This window comes from Oncorhynchus tshawytscha, linkage group LG12 (genome assembly GCF_018296145.1).
Source record: "Oncorhynchus tshawytscha isolate Ot180627B linkage group LG12, Otsh_v2.0, whole genome shotgun sequence".
In the NCBI taxonomy this organism is placed as follows: domain Eukaryota; kingdom Metazoa; phylum Chordata; class Actinopteri; order Salmoniformes; family Salmonidae; genus Oncorhynchus; species Oncorhynchus tshawytscha.
The window spans coordinates 41,609,933-41,629,051 of NC_056440.1; the positions used below are offsets into that span (position 1 = coordinate 41,609,933).

The 19,119-nt window shown below is 42.0% G+C and overlaps 1 protein-coding gene across 4 annotated transcripts in view; it reads right to left on the reverse strand.

The window, feature by feature from the left end:
• The window catches only part of LOC112263361 (PHD finger protein 19), a 30,331-nt gene extending 11,223 nt beyond the window's left edge, over positions 1–19,108 (reverse strand). The window contains exons 1-12 of one of the 4 annotated variants that reach the window (XM_024439510.2): positions 18,864–19,108; positions 17,662–17,867; positions 17,314–17,395; positions 14,137–14,232; positions 12,790–12,884; positions 12,381–12,529; positions 11,708–11,803; positions 9,006–9,074; positions 3,924–4,044; positions 3,741–3,808; positions 3,335–3,481; positions 3,095–3,161 (exon numbers count right to left, since the gene is read on the reverse strand). In XM_024439510.2, the coding sequence (XP_024295278.1) occupies positions 3,095–3,161; positions 3,335–3,481; positions 3,741–3,808; positions 3,924–4,044; positions 9,006–9,074; positions 11,708–11,803; positions 12,381–12,529; positions 12,790–12,884; positions 14,137–14,232; positions 17,314–17,395; positions 17,662–17,844 (1,173 nt within the window). In that variant the 5' untranslated portion in view covers positions 17,845–17,867; positions 18,864–19,108. Of the gene's footprint in view, positions 1–3,094; positions 3,162–3,334; positions 3,482–3,740; positions 3,809–3,923; positions 4,045–9,005; positions 9,075–11,707; positions 11,804–12,380; positions 12,530–12,789; positions 12,885–14,136; positions 14,233–17,313; positions 17,396–17,661; positions 17,880–18,863 lie in introns of all 4 variants that reach the window. The other 3 variants (XM_024439508.2, XM_024439507.2, XM_024439511.2) reach the window with 3 other exon arrangements.
• Positions 19,109–19,119: the final 11 nt, after the last annotated feature.

The following is a 19,119-nucleotide window of genomic DNA, read 5'->3' on the forward strand; positions in this document are numbered from 1 at the left end:
GACCAGCTCTAGGAAGAGTCTTTGTGTCTCCAAACTTCTTCCATTTAAGAATGAGGGAAGCCACTGTGTTCTTGGAGACCTTCAGTGCTGCAGATATTTTTTGGTAACTTTCCCCAGTTCTGTGCCTTTACACAATCCTGTCTTGGAGCTCTACGGACAACTCCTTCGACATCAGGGCTTGGTTTTTGCACTGTCAACTGTGGGACTTTATATAGACAGGTGTGTGCCTTTCCAAATCATGTCCACTCAATTGAATTAACCACAGGTGGACTCCAATCAAGTTGTAGAAATATCTCAAGGATGATCAATGGAAACAGGATGCACCTGAGTTCAATTTCCAGTCTCATAACAAACAGTCTGAATACTTCCGTAAATAAAGTATCTGGTTTTTTTTAGCATTTAGCTAATAGCGTCTGATTTTGCTAGTACTTTGTTCTAATTTTGTTAGCATTCTGGTGATAGAGGCCCGATATGGGCTTTTCTTGCACCCCCCGTGTGCTATGATGATAATACCATAAATCCCAGGATGAGAAAAGGACAGTATGACGATATGAAAATCTGGATACCGTCAAAGCCTAATTTCAAACCTTGTTTACATTTGGAGCTGATTTGCGGGTCTTTTTACAGTCTTTTATAGACGGGTTGGTTGTAGAGCAACAAAACCGATGTGTGCAAAACAGACTGGGTTAGCTTAGACTGTTGACAACCACATTTTGCCTCCACATGTTTATTGAAAACAAATACATTTGCACAATGAGCACTTGTTGTCTCTCAAAAACATAGTTAACGATGTTGGTTAGCTAGCTAGCGAATGTTTTTCATATTAACATAGACATGACAGCAGTCAAAACAAGACATCAATAACAAGATACAACGAGCAGAAATGAGCCACCTACGCTTCCCCACATGGAATCTTCTTTTATTTGTTGCTAGCCATCGGACTGTTCAGAATCATAACGCACACTTTCCGGTCACATCGATGCGTGCACATGATTTTCGTGACGTGGTCAGCCAACCCGTATATTTCCAACAATTAATAATAATACGTTGTGTTTTGCTCAGAAAACTTGGGGGCCAAATAAAAATCACTTGGCCTGCGGGCTGCCAGTTGGAGAACCCTACTATATGCTTTGTCTACATTTTCAAATCAGAGCACCTTCCTCCTTCCAGCGAGGCAGTACTAGCTTAATTACTAAGAAATGTCAGAGGTCTGTTGTTTGAGATGAATATGCCTGGGGACCAGACATGCACTGCTCTGTTCAGGGGGATTTGTCAGTAAAATGCCTCAAAGGCCAACTGTAATCCCCTTTTGAGTAGAACTGTGGAGAGAGACAGTGATGAGGGCAATGACACATAAGTTCTTCATGGGACATGGCAGAGAGAAGACAGACTTTTAGAAGATGGACAGTGGTCAGAGGGAAAGAAAAAAGAAGAGCACAGACAAATGGAGAAGGGAGGGATTCTTGCCACGTTGATAACCATCAGAGATAGGAATGAGTGAAATAACCAGGGGTTTGGATCGTTCAGTGTGGTTGAAACTTGAGGTCGACCGATTAATCGGAATGGCAGATTAATTAGGGTCGATTTCAAGTTTTCATAACAATCGGAAATCTGTATTTTTGGGCGCCGATTTTGCAGATTAAAATAATAATAATAATAATAATACCTTTATTTAACTAGGCAAGTCAGTTAAGAACACATTCTTATTTTCAATGACGGCCTAGGAACGGTGGGTTAACTGCCTTGTTCAGGGGCAGAACGACAGATTTTCACCGTGTCAGCTCGGGGATCCAATCTTGCAACCTTACAGTTAACTTGTCCAAAGCTATAACCACCTGCCTCTCGTTGCACTCCAGAGAGACTGCCTGTTACGAGAATGCAGTAAGCCAAGGTAAGTTGCTAGCTAGCATTAAACGTATCTTATAAAAAATATTAACCAGGTGAAATTGTGTCACTTTTCTTGCACGCAGAGTCAGGGTATATGCAACAGTTTGGGCAGCCTAGCTCATTTCGAACTAATTTGCCAGAATTGACGTAATTATGACATAACATTGAAGGTTGTGCAATGTAACAAGAATATTTAGACTTAGGGATTCCACCCGTTAGATTAAATACAGAACGGTTCCATATTTCACTGAAATAATAAATGTTTTGCTTTCGAAATGATAGTTTCCGTATTCGACCATATTATTGACCTAAGGCTCGTATTTCTGTGTGTTATGTTATAATTAAGTCTATGATTTGATAGAGCAGTCTGACTGAGCGATGGTAGGCAGCAGCAGCAGGCTCGTAAGCATTCATTCAAACAGCCCTTTCATGCGTTTTGCCAGCAGCTCTTCACAAGCACAGCGCAGTTTATGACTTCAAGCCTATCAGCCTAATAGCTGGTTTAACCGATGTCAAATGGCTAGCTAGTTAGCGGGGTGCGCGCTAATAGCGTTTCAAACGTCACTCGCTCTGAGACTTGGAGTAGTTGTTCCCCTTGCTCTGCATGGGTAACACTGCTTCGAGTGTGGCTGTTGTCGATGTGTTCCTGGTTCGAGCCCAGGTAGGGGCGAGGAGAGGGACGGAAGCTATACTGTTACACTGGCAATACTATAGTGCCAATTAGAACATCCAATAGTCAAAGGTATATGAAATACAAATGGTATAGAGAGAAATAGTCCTATAAATACTATATTAACGACAACCCAAAACCTCTTACCTTGGAATATTGAAGTCTCATGTTAAAAGGGACCACCAACTTTCATATGTTCTCATGTTCTGAGCAAGGAACTCAAACGTTAGCTTTTTTACATGGCACATATAGCACTTTTACTTCTCCAACACTTTGTTTTTGCATTATTTGAACCAAATTTAATTATTTATTTGAGGCTAAATTGATTTTTATTGATGTATTATATTAAGTTAAAATAAGTGTTCATTCAGTATTGTTGTAATTGTCATTATTACAAATAAAAAATAATAATCCAATAATCGGTATCGGCGTCGAAAAATCATAATCGGTCGACCTCTAGTTCAAACAGCAGAAAGGTGGTTTGATGTGAGGTGTTTTGAGAATGAGGGAGGATCTTGTGACAATCCGAGAACTTACATTGGGAATGGCGTCCTCCAGCAGCCATTTTGACCTTTTCTTCCTCCTCTTCTCTGCCGGGAGAGAGCTAAAGAGACAACTTTCACTTTCTGACCAAACAATAGGATTATTGGGTGACAATTCGGCACAGCCTTATAGCATCATTAACATTGATTAACACTTTCTGACTGAGCCAAGACAGGCCTCATTGAAATACACAGTTTCCCATGAAAACAAGCATATCACAACGCCGTGAAATACCTGTTCCTGTCTGGGCCTTTCTTTCGTCCTCTCCATCCCTCATTTTGGGCCCTCTCGGGAAAGAGTTTGGAGGGAGGGTTCGGTGGAACGCGTGTCCTCAGGCGGAAGATGCATTTCCTCTTCTTGATCTCCTTCCCACAGAGAAACCTGGAGAAATACAGAGGGGATGTTAAGGTCATGGTCTGGTAAAGGAGGTGTGATGTCAACAAATAAACCTTCAGGCAAGTAACATGTCTGTTGTAACAAATACTCTTATCACCCAGAACAAAAAGTAAACAACTTACTGAATGTTGGGGGCCATACTATATTATTGTTAGCTGGACATGAGAATTACATTGGCAGATTCAGTATATGCTGTTGAGTTTTATAATGCATTATCTGAATACAACGGAGAGAGATGTCTTACTTGCTCTTGTAGTTGTTCAGAGCATCAAGGAGATATTGGCCTCTTTCTATTGGAGGAGTATTGGAGAGCTGTGGGGAATATCAAAATGTTAGTCTGATGCAATTGACTTGAGATGGCATTAATCAACTTCCTATCCGGATTCCTACTCAGAATTCAGACAGGAATTCATTTGGTGGTTCTAACCTTGCCCAAATGGAAATGCTCCCAGTTGTTGCTGACAAAGTTAAGGATCTCCTCCAGCTCAAAGTACTTCTTCTTACTCTGGACTCCCAGGTTGTAAAGTGCCAAGTGCACCACGTCCACCCTGGATAAGAAACCAGGGACAATCAGTGAGCTCAAAATAGAGATGAAATGAGAGGGGGGAAAAGATACGCATGTTTAACAGAAACCAGTCCCTCCAGGATCCCATGATTGCAATTGTTTTTGCCAAATCAACAATTCCCCACATATTATGCAAGGGCTTGTAATATCTTATGCTTCACGGAGTCATGGCTGAATGATGACACTATCGACATACAGCTGGCTGGTCATATGCTGTACCGGCAGGATAGAACAGCGCCGTCTGGTAAAACAAGGGGTGGCGGACGATTTATTTTTTGTAAATAACAGCTGGTGCACAATATCTAAGGAAGTCTCGAGCTACTGCTCGCCTGAGGTAGAGTATCTCATGATAAGCTGTAGACCACACAATCTACCTAGAAAGTTCAGTATTTTTCGCAGCTGTTTACATACCACCAGACTGAGGCATTTAGACAGCATTGAATGAGATGTATTACAAACAAGGAAACGCTTCTAGGTTAGACTACTGCAATGCTCTACTTTCCGGCTACCCGGATAAAGCACTAAATAAACTTCAGTTAGTGCTAAATACGGCTGCTAGAATCCTGACTAGAACCAAAAAAAATTGATCATATTACTCCAGTGCTAGCCTCCCTACACTGGCTTCCTGTCAAAGCAAGGGCTGATTTCAAGGTTTTACTGCTAACCTACAAAGCATTACATGGGCTTGCTCCTACGTATCTCTATGATTTGGTCCTGCCGTACATACCTACACGTACGCTACGGTCACAAGACGCAGGCCTCCTAATTGTCCCTAGAATTTCTAAGCAAACAGCTGGAGGCAGGGCTTTCTCCTATAGAGCTCCATTTTTATGGAACGGTCTGCCTACCCATGTGAGGCAAACGCGGTCTCAACCTTTAAGTCTTTACTGAAGACTCATCTCTTCAGTGGGTCATATGATTGAGTGTAGTCTGGCCCAGGAGTGGGAAAGTGAACGGAAAGGCTCTGGAGCAACGAACCGCCCTTGTTGTCTCTGCCTGGCCGGTTCCCCTCTTTTCACTGGGATTCTCTGCCTCTAACTCTATTACAGGGGCTGAGTCACTGGCTTACTGGGGCTCTCTCATACGTCCCTGGGAGGGGTGCATCACCTGAGTGGGTTGAGTCACTGATGTGGTCATTCTGTCTGGGTTGGCGCCCCCCCTTGGGTTGTGCCGTGGCGGAGGTCTTTGTGGGCTATACTCGGCCTTGTCTCAGGATGGTAAATTGGTGGTTGAAGATATCCCTCTAGTGGTGTGGGGGCTGTGCTTTGGCAAAGTGGGTGGGGTTATATCCTTCCTGTTTGGCCCTGTCCGGGGGTGTCCTCGGATGGGGCCACAGTGTCTCCTGACCCCTCCTGTCTCAGCCTCCAGTATTTATGCTGCAGTAGTTTATGTGTCGGGGGGCTAGGGTCAGTTTGTTATATCTGGAGTACTTCTCCTGTCCTATTCGGTGTCTTGTGTGTATTTAAGTGTGCTCTCTCTAATTCTCTCTTTCTTTCTCTCTCTCGGAGGACCTGAGCCCTAGGACCATGCCTCAGGACTACCTGACACGATGACTCCTTGCTGTCCCCAGTCCACCTGGCCGTGCTGCTGCTCCAGTTTCAACTGTTCTGCCTTATTATTATTGGACCATGCTGGTCATTTATGAACATTTGAACATCTTGGCCATGTTCTGTTATAATCTCCACCCGGCACAGCCAGAAGAGGACTGGCCACCCCACATAGCCTGGTTCCTCTCTAGGTTTTGGCCTTTCTTGGGAGTTTTTCCTAGCCACCGTGCTTCTACAACTGCATTGCTTGCTGTTTGGGGTTTTAGGCTGGGTTTCTGTACAGCACTTTGAGATATCAGCTGATGTACGAAGGGCTATATAAATAAATTTGATTTGATTTGAATTGCCCTCCCCTCTCCCCCTCTTTTACACAGCTGCTACTCTGTTGTTATCATCTCACTTCAATAACTCTACCTACATGTACATATTACCTCAAATAACCGGTGCCCCCGCACATTGACCATTTCTGTATGAACCTCGCTTTGTGCAAGGGGGCATTGTCATGCTGAAACAAGAAAGGGCCTTCCCCAAATTCTTGCCACAAAGTCGGAAGCACAGAATCATCTAGAATATCGTATTAAGATTTCCCTTCACTGGAACTAAGGGGTCTAGCCCGAACCATGAAAAACAGCCCCAGACCATTAATCCTCCTCAACAAATTTTACAGTTGGCACGATGCATTTGGGCAGGCAGCGTTCTCCTGGCATCCACAAACTCAGATTCTTCCATCAGACTGCCAGATGGTGAAGCGTAATTTATCACTCCAGGGAACATGTTTCCATTGCTCCAGAGTCCAACGGCGGCAAGCCTTACACCACTCCAGTCGACGCTTGGCATTGCACATGGTGATCTTAGGCTTGTGTGCGGCTGCTCGGCCACGGAAACCCATTTCATGAAGCTCCCAACGAACAGTTAATGTGCTGATGTTGCTTCCAGAGGCAATTTGGAACTCGCACATGATTTTTACGCGCTACGTGCTTCAGCACTCTGCGGTCCCGTTCTGTGAGCTTGTGTGGCCTACCACTTTGCGGCTGAGCTGTTGTTGCTCCTAGACATTTCCACTTAACAATAATAGCACTTACAGTTGACCGGGGCAGCTCTAGCAGAGCATACTTTTTTAAATATATATTTTTTTATACCTTTATTTAACTAGGCAATTGAGTTAAGAACACATTCTTATTTTCAATGACGGCCTAGGAACGGTGGGTTAACTGCCTTGTTCAGGGGCAGAACGACAGATTTTCACCTTGTCAGCTTAGGGGATGCAATCTTGCAACCGTACAGTTAACTAGTCCAACGCTCTAACCATTGCACTCCACGAGGAGCCTGCCTGTTATGTGAATGCAGTAGAAGCCAAGGTAAATTGCTAGCTAGCATTAAACTTATCTTATAAAAAACAATCAATCATAAACACTAGTTATAACTACTAATCCAGTTTAGCAGGCAATATTAACCAGGTGAAATTGTGTAATTTCTCTTGCGTTCATTGCATGCAGAGCCAGGGTATATGCAACAGTTTGGGCTGCCTGGCTCATTGCGAACTAATTTGCCAGAAATGTACGTAATTATGACATAACATTGAAGGTTGTGCCATGTAACAAGAATATTTAGACTTAGGGATGCCACCCGTTAGATAAAATCCCGAACGGTTCCGTATTTCACTGAAATAATAAACGTTTTGTTTCGAAATGATAGTTTCCGTATTCGACCATATTAATGACCAAAGGCTCGTATTTCTGTGTGTTATTATGTTATAATTAAGTCTGATTTGATAGAGCAGTCTGACTGAGCAGCAGCAGGCCCGTAATCATTCATTCAAACAGCACTTTCATGCGTTTTGCCAGCAGCTCTTCGCTGTGCTTCAAGCATGGAGCTATTTATGACTTCAAGCCTATCAGGCTAATGGCTGGTGTAACCAATGTGAAATGGCTAGCTAGTTAGCTGAGTGTGCGCTAATACCGTTTCAAACGTCACTCGCTTTTAGATTTGGAGTAGTTATTCCCCTTGCGCTGCAAGGGCCGCGGCTTTTGTGGAGCCGCTGCTTCGAGTGTGGCTGTTGTCGATGTGTTCCTGGTTCGAGCCTTGGTAGGGGCGAGCAGAGGGACGGAAGCTATACTGTGGGACGGAAGCTATAGACTGGCAATACTATAATGCATATAAGAACATCCAATAGTCAATGGTATAGAGAGAAATAGTCCTATAAATACTATATTAACTACAACCTAAAACCTCTTACCTTGGAATATTGAAGTATCCTGTTAAAAGGAACAAACTTTCATATGTTCTCATGTTCTGAGCAAGGAACTTAAACTTGAGCTTTTTTACATGGCACATATTTTACATGACACATATTGCATAATGGCACATATTACTTTCTTCTCCAACACTTTGTGTTTGCATTATTTAAAACAAATTGAACATGTTTCATGATTTATTTGAGGCTAAATTTATGTATTATATCAAGTTAAAATAAGTGTTCATTCAGTATTGTTGTAATTGTCATTATTACAAATAAAAAAATAAAAAAAAATAATAATCGGCCGATTAATCAGTATCGGCTTTTTGGTCATCCAATAATCGGCATCGGTCGACCTCTAGTGTCCACCTACTTTTGGCCATGTCGTGTATTTTTGGAATAAGGCAGAAAACAATTATATGAGTAATAAACATTAGTGAACTGCCGATTCGTAATGTTTGATTTGGTTTTCTTACCGATGCATGCTTCATTTGGATCGGTTTGGGCTCCCGCGGACCGTTGCACTTGCAGATTACATATTTGAATCGTGACCGATGCGTATCAGTGAATCGTTACATCCCTACATAATATGGTTGAATCAAACCATATTTTTGACAAATTGGACAATATTGCCATGCAAAACCTCATATATATATATATATATATAAACAAATAAAAATAAATCACACAATTCCTTGAAGGCCTGAAAATCTAAAGATGAACTGATTGTAATGTATCTAGAGCTGATAGCAATTAATGAGTGCCGAACCCTCACCTGCAGCATTCACAAGTAAAAGGTGCATATCAGATCATAAGGTATGAGTATGACAATGTATTTCATCATCTTCATAAATGGAATTCTCAATTATACATCCCTATGGGTTAGCAGATAAGAAATTGGGTTTAGAGAGAGGTGTAAATGTAGTCCTCTTAATCAGAGCTATTGTGCTGCCTGAATCGTTCACAGCACCACTATGTGTATTAACACCAATACAGTGCAATACTGTACAACTTTATCTATCCCTACGACATTATGCGCACAAGAGCACAATCATTGCATGCATGCATACATCCTGCACTATACGACACAAATGCCTTTTGTATTCTTAAAGTACCCCTGAGTGAGCCTCAGAGGTAGGTAGGAAAATAATAGCCATTTACCATCGGAGAGCCAGGCGCTTAATGTACTCCAGTCCTTTATTACACACGGAACAGATGAACAAGTAAAACCTGAAAGAGAAAGGAAGAAAGATCAGAGGAGGAGAAAGCACAGGTCACATGCCTCTAGGGGAAATCAAAATCAATATTGGCCCTCGGTCACCTGGCTACACCTTCGACTTCCATGATATGTCTTATGACTTCCCAGGATTTGCTCTGACCGTAGGGCTGAGCATTACAGTGCATTCGGAAAGTATTCAGACTGCTTCACCTTATCCAAACTTTGTTTCATTACAGCCTTCTAAAATTGAATAAATTGTCATTTTTCCCCTCATAAATCTACACAAATATACCCCACAATGACAAAATAAAAACTGTTTAGACATTTTTAGCTAATTTATTCAACAACAAAAAATGAAATATCAGATTTACATAAGTATTCAGACCTTTTACTCAGTACTTTGTTGAAGCACTTTTGGCATCGATTACAGCCTAAAGTCTTCTTGGGAATGACGCTACAAGCCTGGCACACCTGTATTTGGGGAGTTTCTCCCATTTCTCTCTGCAGATCCTCTCAAGCTCTGTCAGGTTGGATGGGGAGCAACGCTGCACAGCTATTTTCAGGTCTCTACAGATGTTCGATCGGGTTCAAGTCCAGCCTCTGGCTGGGCCACTCAAGGACATTGAGTCCCAAAGTCACTTATGCGTTGTCTTGGTTGTGTGCTTAGGGTCGTTGTCATGTTGAATGGTGAACCATCGCCCCAGTCTGAGGTCCTGAGCGCTCTGGGTTTCTGTTCTGCACTTCGTGACATCAGCTGAGGTAAGAAGGGCTTTATAAATAAATGTAATTGATTGGTTTTCATCAAGGATCTCTGTACTTTGCCCCGGTCTTTTCCCCCTCAAGCCTGACTAGTCCTCCTGCCACTGAAAAGCATCCCCACAGCATGATGCTGCCACCACCATACTTCACCGTAGAGACGGTATTGGCCAGGTGATGAGCTGGTCCTGGCATCTCCTGGTTTCCTCCAGATGTGACGCTTGGCATTCTGGCCAAAGAGGTCAATCTTGCCTTCATCAGATAATCTTGTTTCTCATGATCTGAGAGTCCTTTAGGTGCATTTTGGCAATCTCCAAGCGGCTGTCATGTGGCTTTTACTGAGGAGTGGCTTCCGTCTGGCCAGTCTACCACAAAAAGGCCTGATTGGTGGAGTGCTGCAGAGATGGTTGTTCTACTGGAAGTTTCTCCCATCTCCACAGAGGAACTCTGGAGCTCTGTCAGAGTGACCATCGGGTTCTTGATCTCTCCCTGAACAATGCCCTTATCCCCCGATTGCTCAGTTTGGCCAGGCGGCCAACTCTAAGAAGAGTCTTGGTGGTCCCAAAATTCTTCCATGGCCACTGTGATCTTGGGGACCTTTAATGCTGCAGAAATATTCTTAGTACCCTTCCCCAGATCTGTGCCTCGACACAATCCTGTCTCGGAGCTCTACGGACAATTCCTTCGACCTCAAGGCTTGGTTTTTGCTCTGACATGCACTGGCAACTGTGGGACTTTATATAGACACGTGTGTGCCTTTCCAAATCATGTCCAATCAAATTAATTTACCACAGGTGGACTCCAATCAAGTTGTAGAAGCATCAAGGATGATCAATGGAAACAGGATGCACCTGAGCTCAATTTCAAGTCTCATAGCCAAGGGTCTGAATACTTATGTAAATAAGGTGTTTCTGTTTTCATTTTTAATACATTTGCAAAAATGTCTAAAACACATTTTCGCTTTGCCATTATAGGGTATTGTGTAGATTGAGGCAAAACATTAATTTGATACATCTTAGAATAAGGCTGTAACGTTACGTTTGGAAAAAGTCAAGGGGTCTGAATACTTTCCTAATGCACTGTATATCAATTTGATTAATTACAATTGATTTTATAGCGCAATGTTCCAAATGCCTGTATCAAAAGAATCATGTTTTTCTGTTTGTTTTCATGAGCTTTTTATGTCTTTCTGGTCTCGTCTCCTTCACTCTTCTGTGCTGTGTACACTGTGCACAGGCTATGATGTTCAAACAGTTTGAGATGGACAGGAGGGTGTATTAATAACAGTTACTCTCTTTTTAGCAAGCAAATAGATCCAAGTTGGCTCGACTTTAAATATGAGCTGGCTACTCACTAGCATGTGCCTACTACTAGAAGTTGGTCATTATTATTGCATGTGCATGATTCTGGTTACATTTTCTTCAGAAATGCCATTTTCATAGACAGACTTGAAAGCCAGATCAGTGATTACTGTAAAAAAAAAAAAAAAAAAAAAAAAGCAGGTTAAACTATTTTGATAAAATAATTATTAGTGGGTTTTATGGTTGTGGAAGGCTTATAGTTAACCTAGGTAGAATTTTACATGCAGTGTATTGACCTTTACGTGGTTGTCGATTAAAGACAGCAGCCGCCCGCACCTCACTGATTCAGAGCGGTTGGGTTAAATGCGGAAGACACATTTCAGTTGTACAACTGACTAGGTATCACCCGTTCCCTTATTGCACAACAAGGCTTATTCAGGGAAAACGTTTTAAAAAATCAAAATATACAGTATATCGTAAATCCCCCATGACTTTGAAAAAAATCTAGATATGATTTTTAGGCCATATCGCTCAGCCCTACCGGACCGTGGGAATAAAACCTCTTGTTTGATAACAATGTTACGCACCTATCTCCAAACATCATGGACTCCTGTAGGCACTGGATACAGGCCTCATGGAACCACTGTTGACACCGAAAACACTGCAGCATCTTCAAGTACCACCTGGGTGGAAAGCAGCCATTTAGTGAAAAGTAGTAGTCACTGAATGAGCAACAGAGTGCTAAGAGGCATCTTTCTGAATCAAATACAGCTGCAGTGCCCATCTGAATCAAATACAGCTGCAGTGCCCATCTGAATCAAATACAGCTGCAGTGCCCATCTGAATCAAATACAGCTGCAGTGCCCATCTGAATCAAATACAGCTGCTGTGCCCATCTGAATCAAATACAGCTGCTGTGGCCATCTGAATCAAATACAGCTGCTGTGCCCATATGAATCAAATACCGCTGCTGTGCCCATCTGAATCAAATACAGCTGCAGTGCCCATCTGAATCAAATACAGCTGCAGTGCCCATCTGAATCAAATACAGCTGCTGTGCCCATCTGAATCAAATACAGCTGCTGTGCCCATCTGAATCAAATACAGCTGCTGTGCCCATCTGAATCAAATACAGCTGCTGTGCCCATCTGAATCAAATACAGCTGCTGTGCCTTCATTGAGTCACAAAAGCTGCTAATGGATTTTAAAAGTGTGGATATGTAAATGCTATGCTACAGTGTGTCTAGCCAGCACGCTCACTCTCCAGGTCCTCCACAGTAGCAATAACACTGCTGGTGATTTGTGCGGTGCTGAGAATCCCACTCCAGCTCTGCTGGGTTGTAGGTAAGCACCTGCTTCATGGCCTGCAGTGCTTTTGCGATAGCGCCCTTTTTGAGAGCTCCCCCTTTCTGTGAAGAGAAGAAACAGCCACGTCAACATGGTTCGGCAATAGGACAGTGATCTGTAGGACACATCATAGTGAAATGTTTTAAAACAGAAAACAAAAATGTGTTTTCTTATTGGACATGTTTAGATAGTGCCTCTCCATTTCACTCCTTTTCCAAATGTTTTCTCACTACTGAACTAGACCCTAGATAAACAGTCATTTATACATTATATTAGTCAGTTTTGTTTTCCTTGAGCAGGTTGTTCTATTAATAATACTCACCCGCACAGCTAAAGCAAAGATGCACCTCCTGCAAAACCATGGTGACAAATCCATTGAGCTCTCCACCTCTGGCAGGTGGCACTGCTGGTGGTAACCTGGAAAAAACAAAAACAAGAGGACCAAGACCATTTCAGAACAAACCGAGCATTTGGGTTCCTCCCCCGGAACTCCAAAGTGGCTGAGCTGTCTAAGGCACTGCCTTTCAGTGCTAGAGGCGTCACTACAGACCCTAGTTCAATTTCAGGCTGTATCACAACTGGCCGTGATTGGGAGTCCCATATGGCGGCGCACAATTGGCCCAGCGTCATCTGGGTTAGGGCTTAGCCGGGGTAGGCCATCATTGTAAATAACAAATTGTTCTTAACTGACTTGCCTAGTTAAATAATGGTTAAATATTTGAAAAATATCGCTTGCCTTGGATCATCTCAAACCCAATAGAAATAAATGAATGGATTAATGAAAGCGCTACTGCCGGCCGCACTTTCAACCACATCAATGTGTTATGTTTATCTGAAGGTGGCACCGAACCAACTAGAAGCTTTTAATCCCTTGATCAGCAAATGTTAGAGGAAGCCAGGAGTGGACTCCCAAAGCAATCAATGGGAGAATCTCAATTACATACTCCTCGCGTCCTCTTCTCTCAACCCATTTGATGAGAAAGCCAGAGGTCCCTCCCCTCTGACATTCTCCTTCAATGGGTTTCCAGAAGGAGGCGAGGAGAGAGGATGCAATTGAGATTCTCCCAATGACTTTAATTAAGTGTCATGTAAAAACCGAACCAACAAGACCACAGCCTGAAGACAGGACCTGCAAACCGTAGACTGCAAATGAGACCGGACTCTATAAGACAAACATCCATGGAAAGTACTTAGTTTAACGTACACAGGCTTCAGTAAATTATGTTATGAGTCACAGAGGCTTGGTGTGCACTTGCCTTGTCCAACTTGAAAATGTCCAGTTCCACTTTAACTGTAGAAGATAACTTGATGCAGTTAGGCTACTTTTGATCAAGTTGGACACATTGTCCCCATCTTAGGTTCTATATGTTGTTCCAGTCCATTTACCACAGTTCAAAGATACAGCTTATGCTTTTAGAGTGAGTGTTAAATCATTAAAAGAGTTAAACAAAGTTATGGAAGTAAATATAGAAGCATACAGAACCCTGTATGCAATAAGCAATGCGATCTCCTCCCACTTAACCATGGCTTGTAAAGAACCAACATCCTCTTGTAGGCTATATCAGGGCAAGATAGATGGGTGTAGCCACACCCTCCTTTAAAGGGGAACTTCACCACTTATGTTTTAATGTTGAAGTGTCCGACTATACATTACTCTACAGTGACTCACCTATTCCACATTTCCCACATATCAGGATCTCATTGTCAGACACCAGCACCATTTCAGAACAAACCGAGCATTTGGGTTCCTCCCCCGGAACTCCAGCTGCATGTTTTGGGAGAGAAGAATAGCATTAGGGTATATTCAATGATGAATGAAGAGCTGGAGTGGGATTCTCAGCTTTCTCATCGTTCAGCTACATGAAACCAACATGTAGACAAAACATACAAGATATTAAATTAGAAGCAATTGGCAGGGAATTACTGACATAAATCAGCCTTTCAATGAAACGTGACAGTTGAAGAGTTTGAAGGACAGCTAAATCCTTTAGGGAATTATCTAAATATACCATTAAGTGGCCTACTACATAGTACAAGTGTTGGCTAGCCAATGAAAAAGTGTTAAGGAATAAAGGCCTAAAACAGCTTCATGAGGTTCCACAGAGCTACAGCACAAAATGTCAATGATTTCCCGTTAGGATGTTGTGCAATGCTGTTCAAAGTGGATTACATTACTAATGGCTTTTAGAGCGAGCTTTTGATATGTTGAACCTGTATGGTGTAGATCCATATTATCAGCAGACATACAGTGGGGCAAAAACGTATTTAGTCAGCCACCAATTGTGCAAGTTCTCCCACTTAAAAAGATGAGATAGGCCTGTAATTTTCATCATAGCTACACTTCAACTATGACAGACAAAATGAGCAAAAAAAATCCAGAAAATCACATTGTAGGATTTTTAATGAATTTATTTGCAAATTATGGTGGAAAATAAGTATTAGGTCAATAACAAAAGTTTATCTCAATACTTTGTTATATACCCATTGTTGGCAATGACAGAGGTCAAATGTTTTCTGTAAGTCTTCACAAGGTTTTCACACACTGTTGCTGGTATTTTGGCCCATTCCTCCATACAGATCTCCTCTAGAGCAACGAAGTTTTGGGGCTAACGACTGTTGACATCTAGTGGAAGCCATAGGAACTGCAAGCAGATTCCTAATAAAAAGGGTTTACCATAGAAAACTAATGGAAAACAGATTGACCTAAAAAAAAAAATGTCCCTGGATGGATTGTGCTCAGGGTTTTGCCTGCCAAATCAGTTATGTTATACTCACATACATTATTCAAACAGTTTTAGAAAGTTCAGAGTGTTTTCTATCCAAATCTACTAATAATATGCATATCCTAGCTTCTGGGCCTGAGTAGCAGGCAGTTTACTTTGGGCACGCTTTTCATCCGGACGTGAAAATACTGCCCCCTATCCCTAAGAAGTTTTAACAAACTATAGTTTTGGCAAGTCGGTTAGGACATCTACTTTGTGCATAATCTGTTGTTTAACAATTGTGCAACTTATAATTCACTGTATCACATTTCCAGTGGGTCAGAGGTTTACATGCACTAAGTTGACTGTGACTTTAAACAGCTTGGAAAATTCAGGAAAGTGATGTCATAGGCTAACTGACATCATTGAGTAAATTGGAGGTGTACCTGTGGATGTACAGTGGGGCAAAAAAGTATTTAGTCAGCCACCAATTGTGCAAGTTCTCCCACTTAAAAAGATGAGAGAGGCCTGTAATTTTCATCATAGGTACACTTCAACTATGACAGACAAAATGAGAAAAAAAAATCCAGAAAATCACATTGTAGGATTTGTAATTAATTTATTTGCAAATTATGGTGGAAAATAAGTATTTGGACACCTACAAACAAGCACGATTTCTGGCTCTCACAGACCTGTAACTTCTTCTTTAAGAGGCTCCTCTGCCCTCCACTCGTTACCTGTATTAATGGCACCTGTTTGAAGTTGTTAACAGTATAAAAGACATCTGTCCACAACCTCAAACATTCACACTCCAAACTCCACTATGGCCAAGACCAAAGAGCTGTCAAAGGACACCAGAAACAAAATTGTAGACCTGCACCACGCTGGGAAGACTGAATCTGCAATATTAGGAAATGGAGCAATTATTAGGAAATAGAAGACATACAAGACCACTGATAATCTCCCTCAATTCTGGGGCTCCACGCAAGATCTCACCCTGTGGGATCAAAATGATCACAAGAACGGTGAGCAAAAATCCCAGAACCACACGGGGGGACCTAGTGAATGACCTGCAGAGAGCTGGGACCAAAGTAACAAAGCCTACCATCAGTAACACACTATGCCGCTAGGGACTCAAATCCTGCAGTGCCAGACGTGTCCCCCTGCTTAAGCCAGTACATGTCCAGGCCTGTCTGAAGTTTGCTAGAGAGCATTTGGATGATCCAGAAGAAGATTGGGAGAATGTCATATGGTCAGATGAAACCAAAATAGAACTTTTTGGTAAAAACTCAACTCGTCGTGTCTGGAGGACAAAGAATGCTGAGTTGCATCCAAAGAACACCATACCTACTGTGAAGCATGGGGGTGGAAACATCATGCTTTGGGGCTGTTTTTCTGCAAAGGGACCAGGACGACTGATCCATGTAAAGGAAAGAATGAATGGGGCCATGTATCGTGAGATTTTGAGTGAAAACCTCCTTCCATCAGCAAGGGCATTGAAGATGAAATGTGGGTGTGTCTTTCAGCATGACAATGATCCCAAACACACCGCCCGGGCAACGAAGGAGTGGCTTCGTAAGAAGCATTTCAAGGTCCCGGAGTGGCCTAGCCAGTCTCCAGATCTCAACCCCATAGAAAATCTTTGGAGGGAGTTTAAAGTCTGTGTTACCCAGCAACAGCCCCAAAACATCACTGCTCTAGAGGAGATCTGCATGGAGGAATGGGCCAAAATACCAGCAACAGTGTGTGAAAACCTTGTGAAGACTTACAGAAAACATTTGACCTCTGTCATTGCCAACAAAGGGTATGTAACAAAGTATTGAGATAAATTTTTGTTATTGACCAAATACTTATTTTCCACCATAATTTGCAAATAAATTCATAAAAAATTCTACAATGTGATTTTCTGGATTTTTTTCTCTCATTTTGTCTGTCATAGTTGAAGTGTACCTATGATGAAAATTACAGGCCTCTCTCATCTTTTTAAGTGGGAGAACTTGCACAATTGGTGGCTGACTAAATACTTTTTTGCCCCACTGTACATTCATTGAAGATGTTGGGTATAGTACATTTGACGTTTGATTAATTCACGTTTTTTATTGAACACTGTGACAACAACAATATTCTAGTCCCTCTTCACTCACCATGTTGGATGTCTTTCCAGAGAACCCAGAATTTTGAATTATCTTCAAAAGTGACAAAGCAGCTCTGCTTGGAGGCACTCACCTTGAATGGAAAAGTGAAAACAGCCAGTATGAGGCAGGAGGCAAGTTGTTCACAGCAACCTTATTACAGTTTTATTCTCATAGTGTATTACAATAGATTTTTCATAAAACAGGAATAACAGATGTGGTCCCAGAAAACTACAGAGAAACCATCACAGTTTGTGAATAGCGGTATTTGGGTAGTAAATCAAATGAATCCAAACCATTGTGTGGCAGTATACTACAGTATTTGACTGATAACAGGAATGTTTTCTATTGAGCACTTACTCTCTGGACCTTCCCCAGGTAGTATAGGCCATCAGACCATCGACACAGGACATACTGGCCCACTGTCAGGCTGCTCTCCAGGTCTGTGAAGCTCCGCTCCCTCTTCTGGGGTAGACGCTTGGCATCCAGCCCCTTCTTCGGCTCCACACTGCAGAAGTCATCTCTGTATGCTGACTCCAACATGCTGCAGCTGGGCTGTCCACACACTACAACACTTCCTAGGTGAATCAGGGTGTTACATCGTCATTGTGGTAGACACCTATGTCCTCCTGATCACAACGTTATGGAGGTTTAGTGGTGGTTGAACATCGTCCTGTAATTTTGGGGTTGTTGATCACATGTATGTATTATTACTGTGTCATACAAAGCCTACAAAAACATATTTACGACATATGCCCATGCTATCATGAATTCCAGCCCTTCAACATATTTGTTTTAACACCCCTCCCCTGTTCTGAGGCTGATGTCTGATGACTCAATTTTGTCCTGCGTGTAGATCGCAGCACAGCCTACAGGTTTGACTCATCAGCTAACTACAGCCAGCCTGCACATTTGAGTTGGACTTGTCAAAGCAGTCGCAGATTGCAGCACTTGCTCGAGCCAAACAATCGTGCCCAGCATTAAAAAGTAACATGGCTTACAAACTTGTAGTAGTTAGTAGGCTATCAAACTATAGCAACTCTCGAATGTAACTTATATCAAACTGATAATAGACTGGTTGATTGGCTAAGTTAACGTACATCAATAAGATGATGGTCATATCGCCAGCTCAAGCTGTTTTAAGTATTTTCTTCTGCAAATCTGATCGGACACTTTTGCATCTCAACAGGATGTCTTCTAGAGTCACAAAACGTTGCTGGCTAGTCTAAAATGCTATCTATCAAATGTAGCTAACTATAGTAGCAATATTGAATATAGCTAGCTTGGTAACTGATAAAGTAGCTGCTAGTGAAGTTCGCCTGCTAAACTGTGCTGCAACTGTCAATGCAATGAAACGTATTTGTTGCTTGGCCCTGGGTATAGTGTATCGCATATGCATTAGGAACATATATTTTTGCTTGCTAGCTAAATGTAATCTATAATGAATAACCGACATATGAGATTGAGCACGTTACATAAAATACTAGTTTGAGACATAAAAACTAGGAGATACAACAACAAAAACACATCAAATATAGCTCTAATGTATCCAGATTTCTTACCCCCTTGATAAACTTCCAACCCAGGTTCGATAAAACTCGAAATATTGTTGTTGCTGTTGAGTAACGTTCCATTAGCGAGGAGTTGTCTCTTCTTGCAAATATGTGTACAGGCGCTAAAGTTCAAACTCTGCTAGTCGCCATTTTTTACTTTTTCCCGCGAATCATTTAGGTTTTTGCCTTAGCTATGTGATTAACATAAACACATCATCACCATACAGGAAGTTCAATATTTCCTCACAAGGTGCGGAGGAACAGC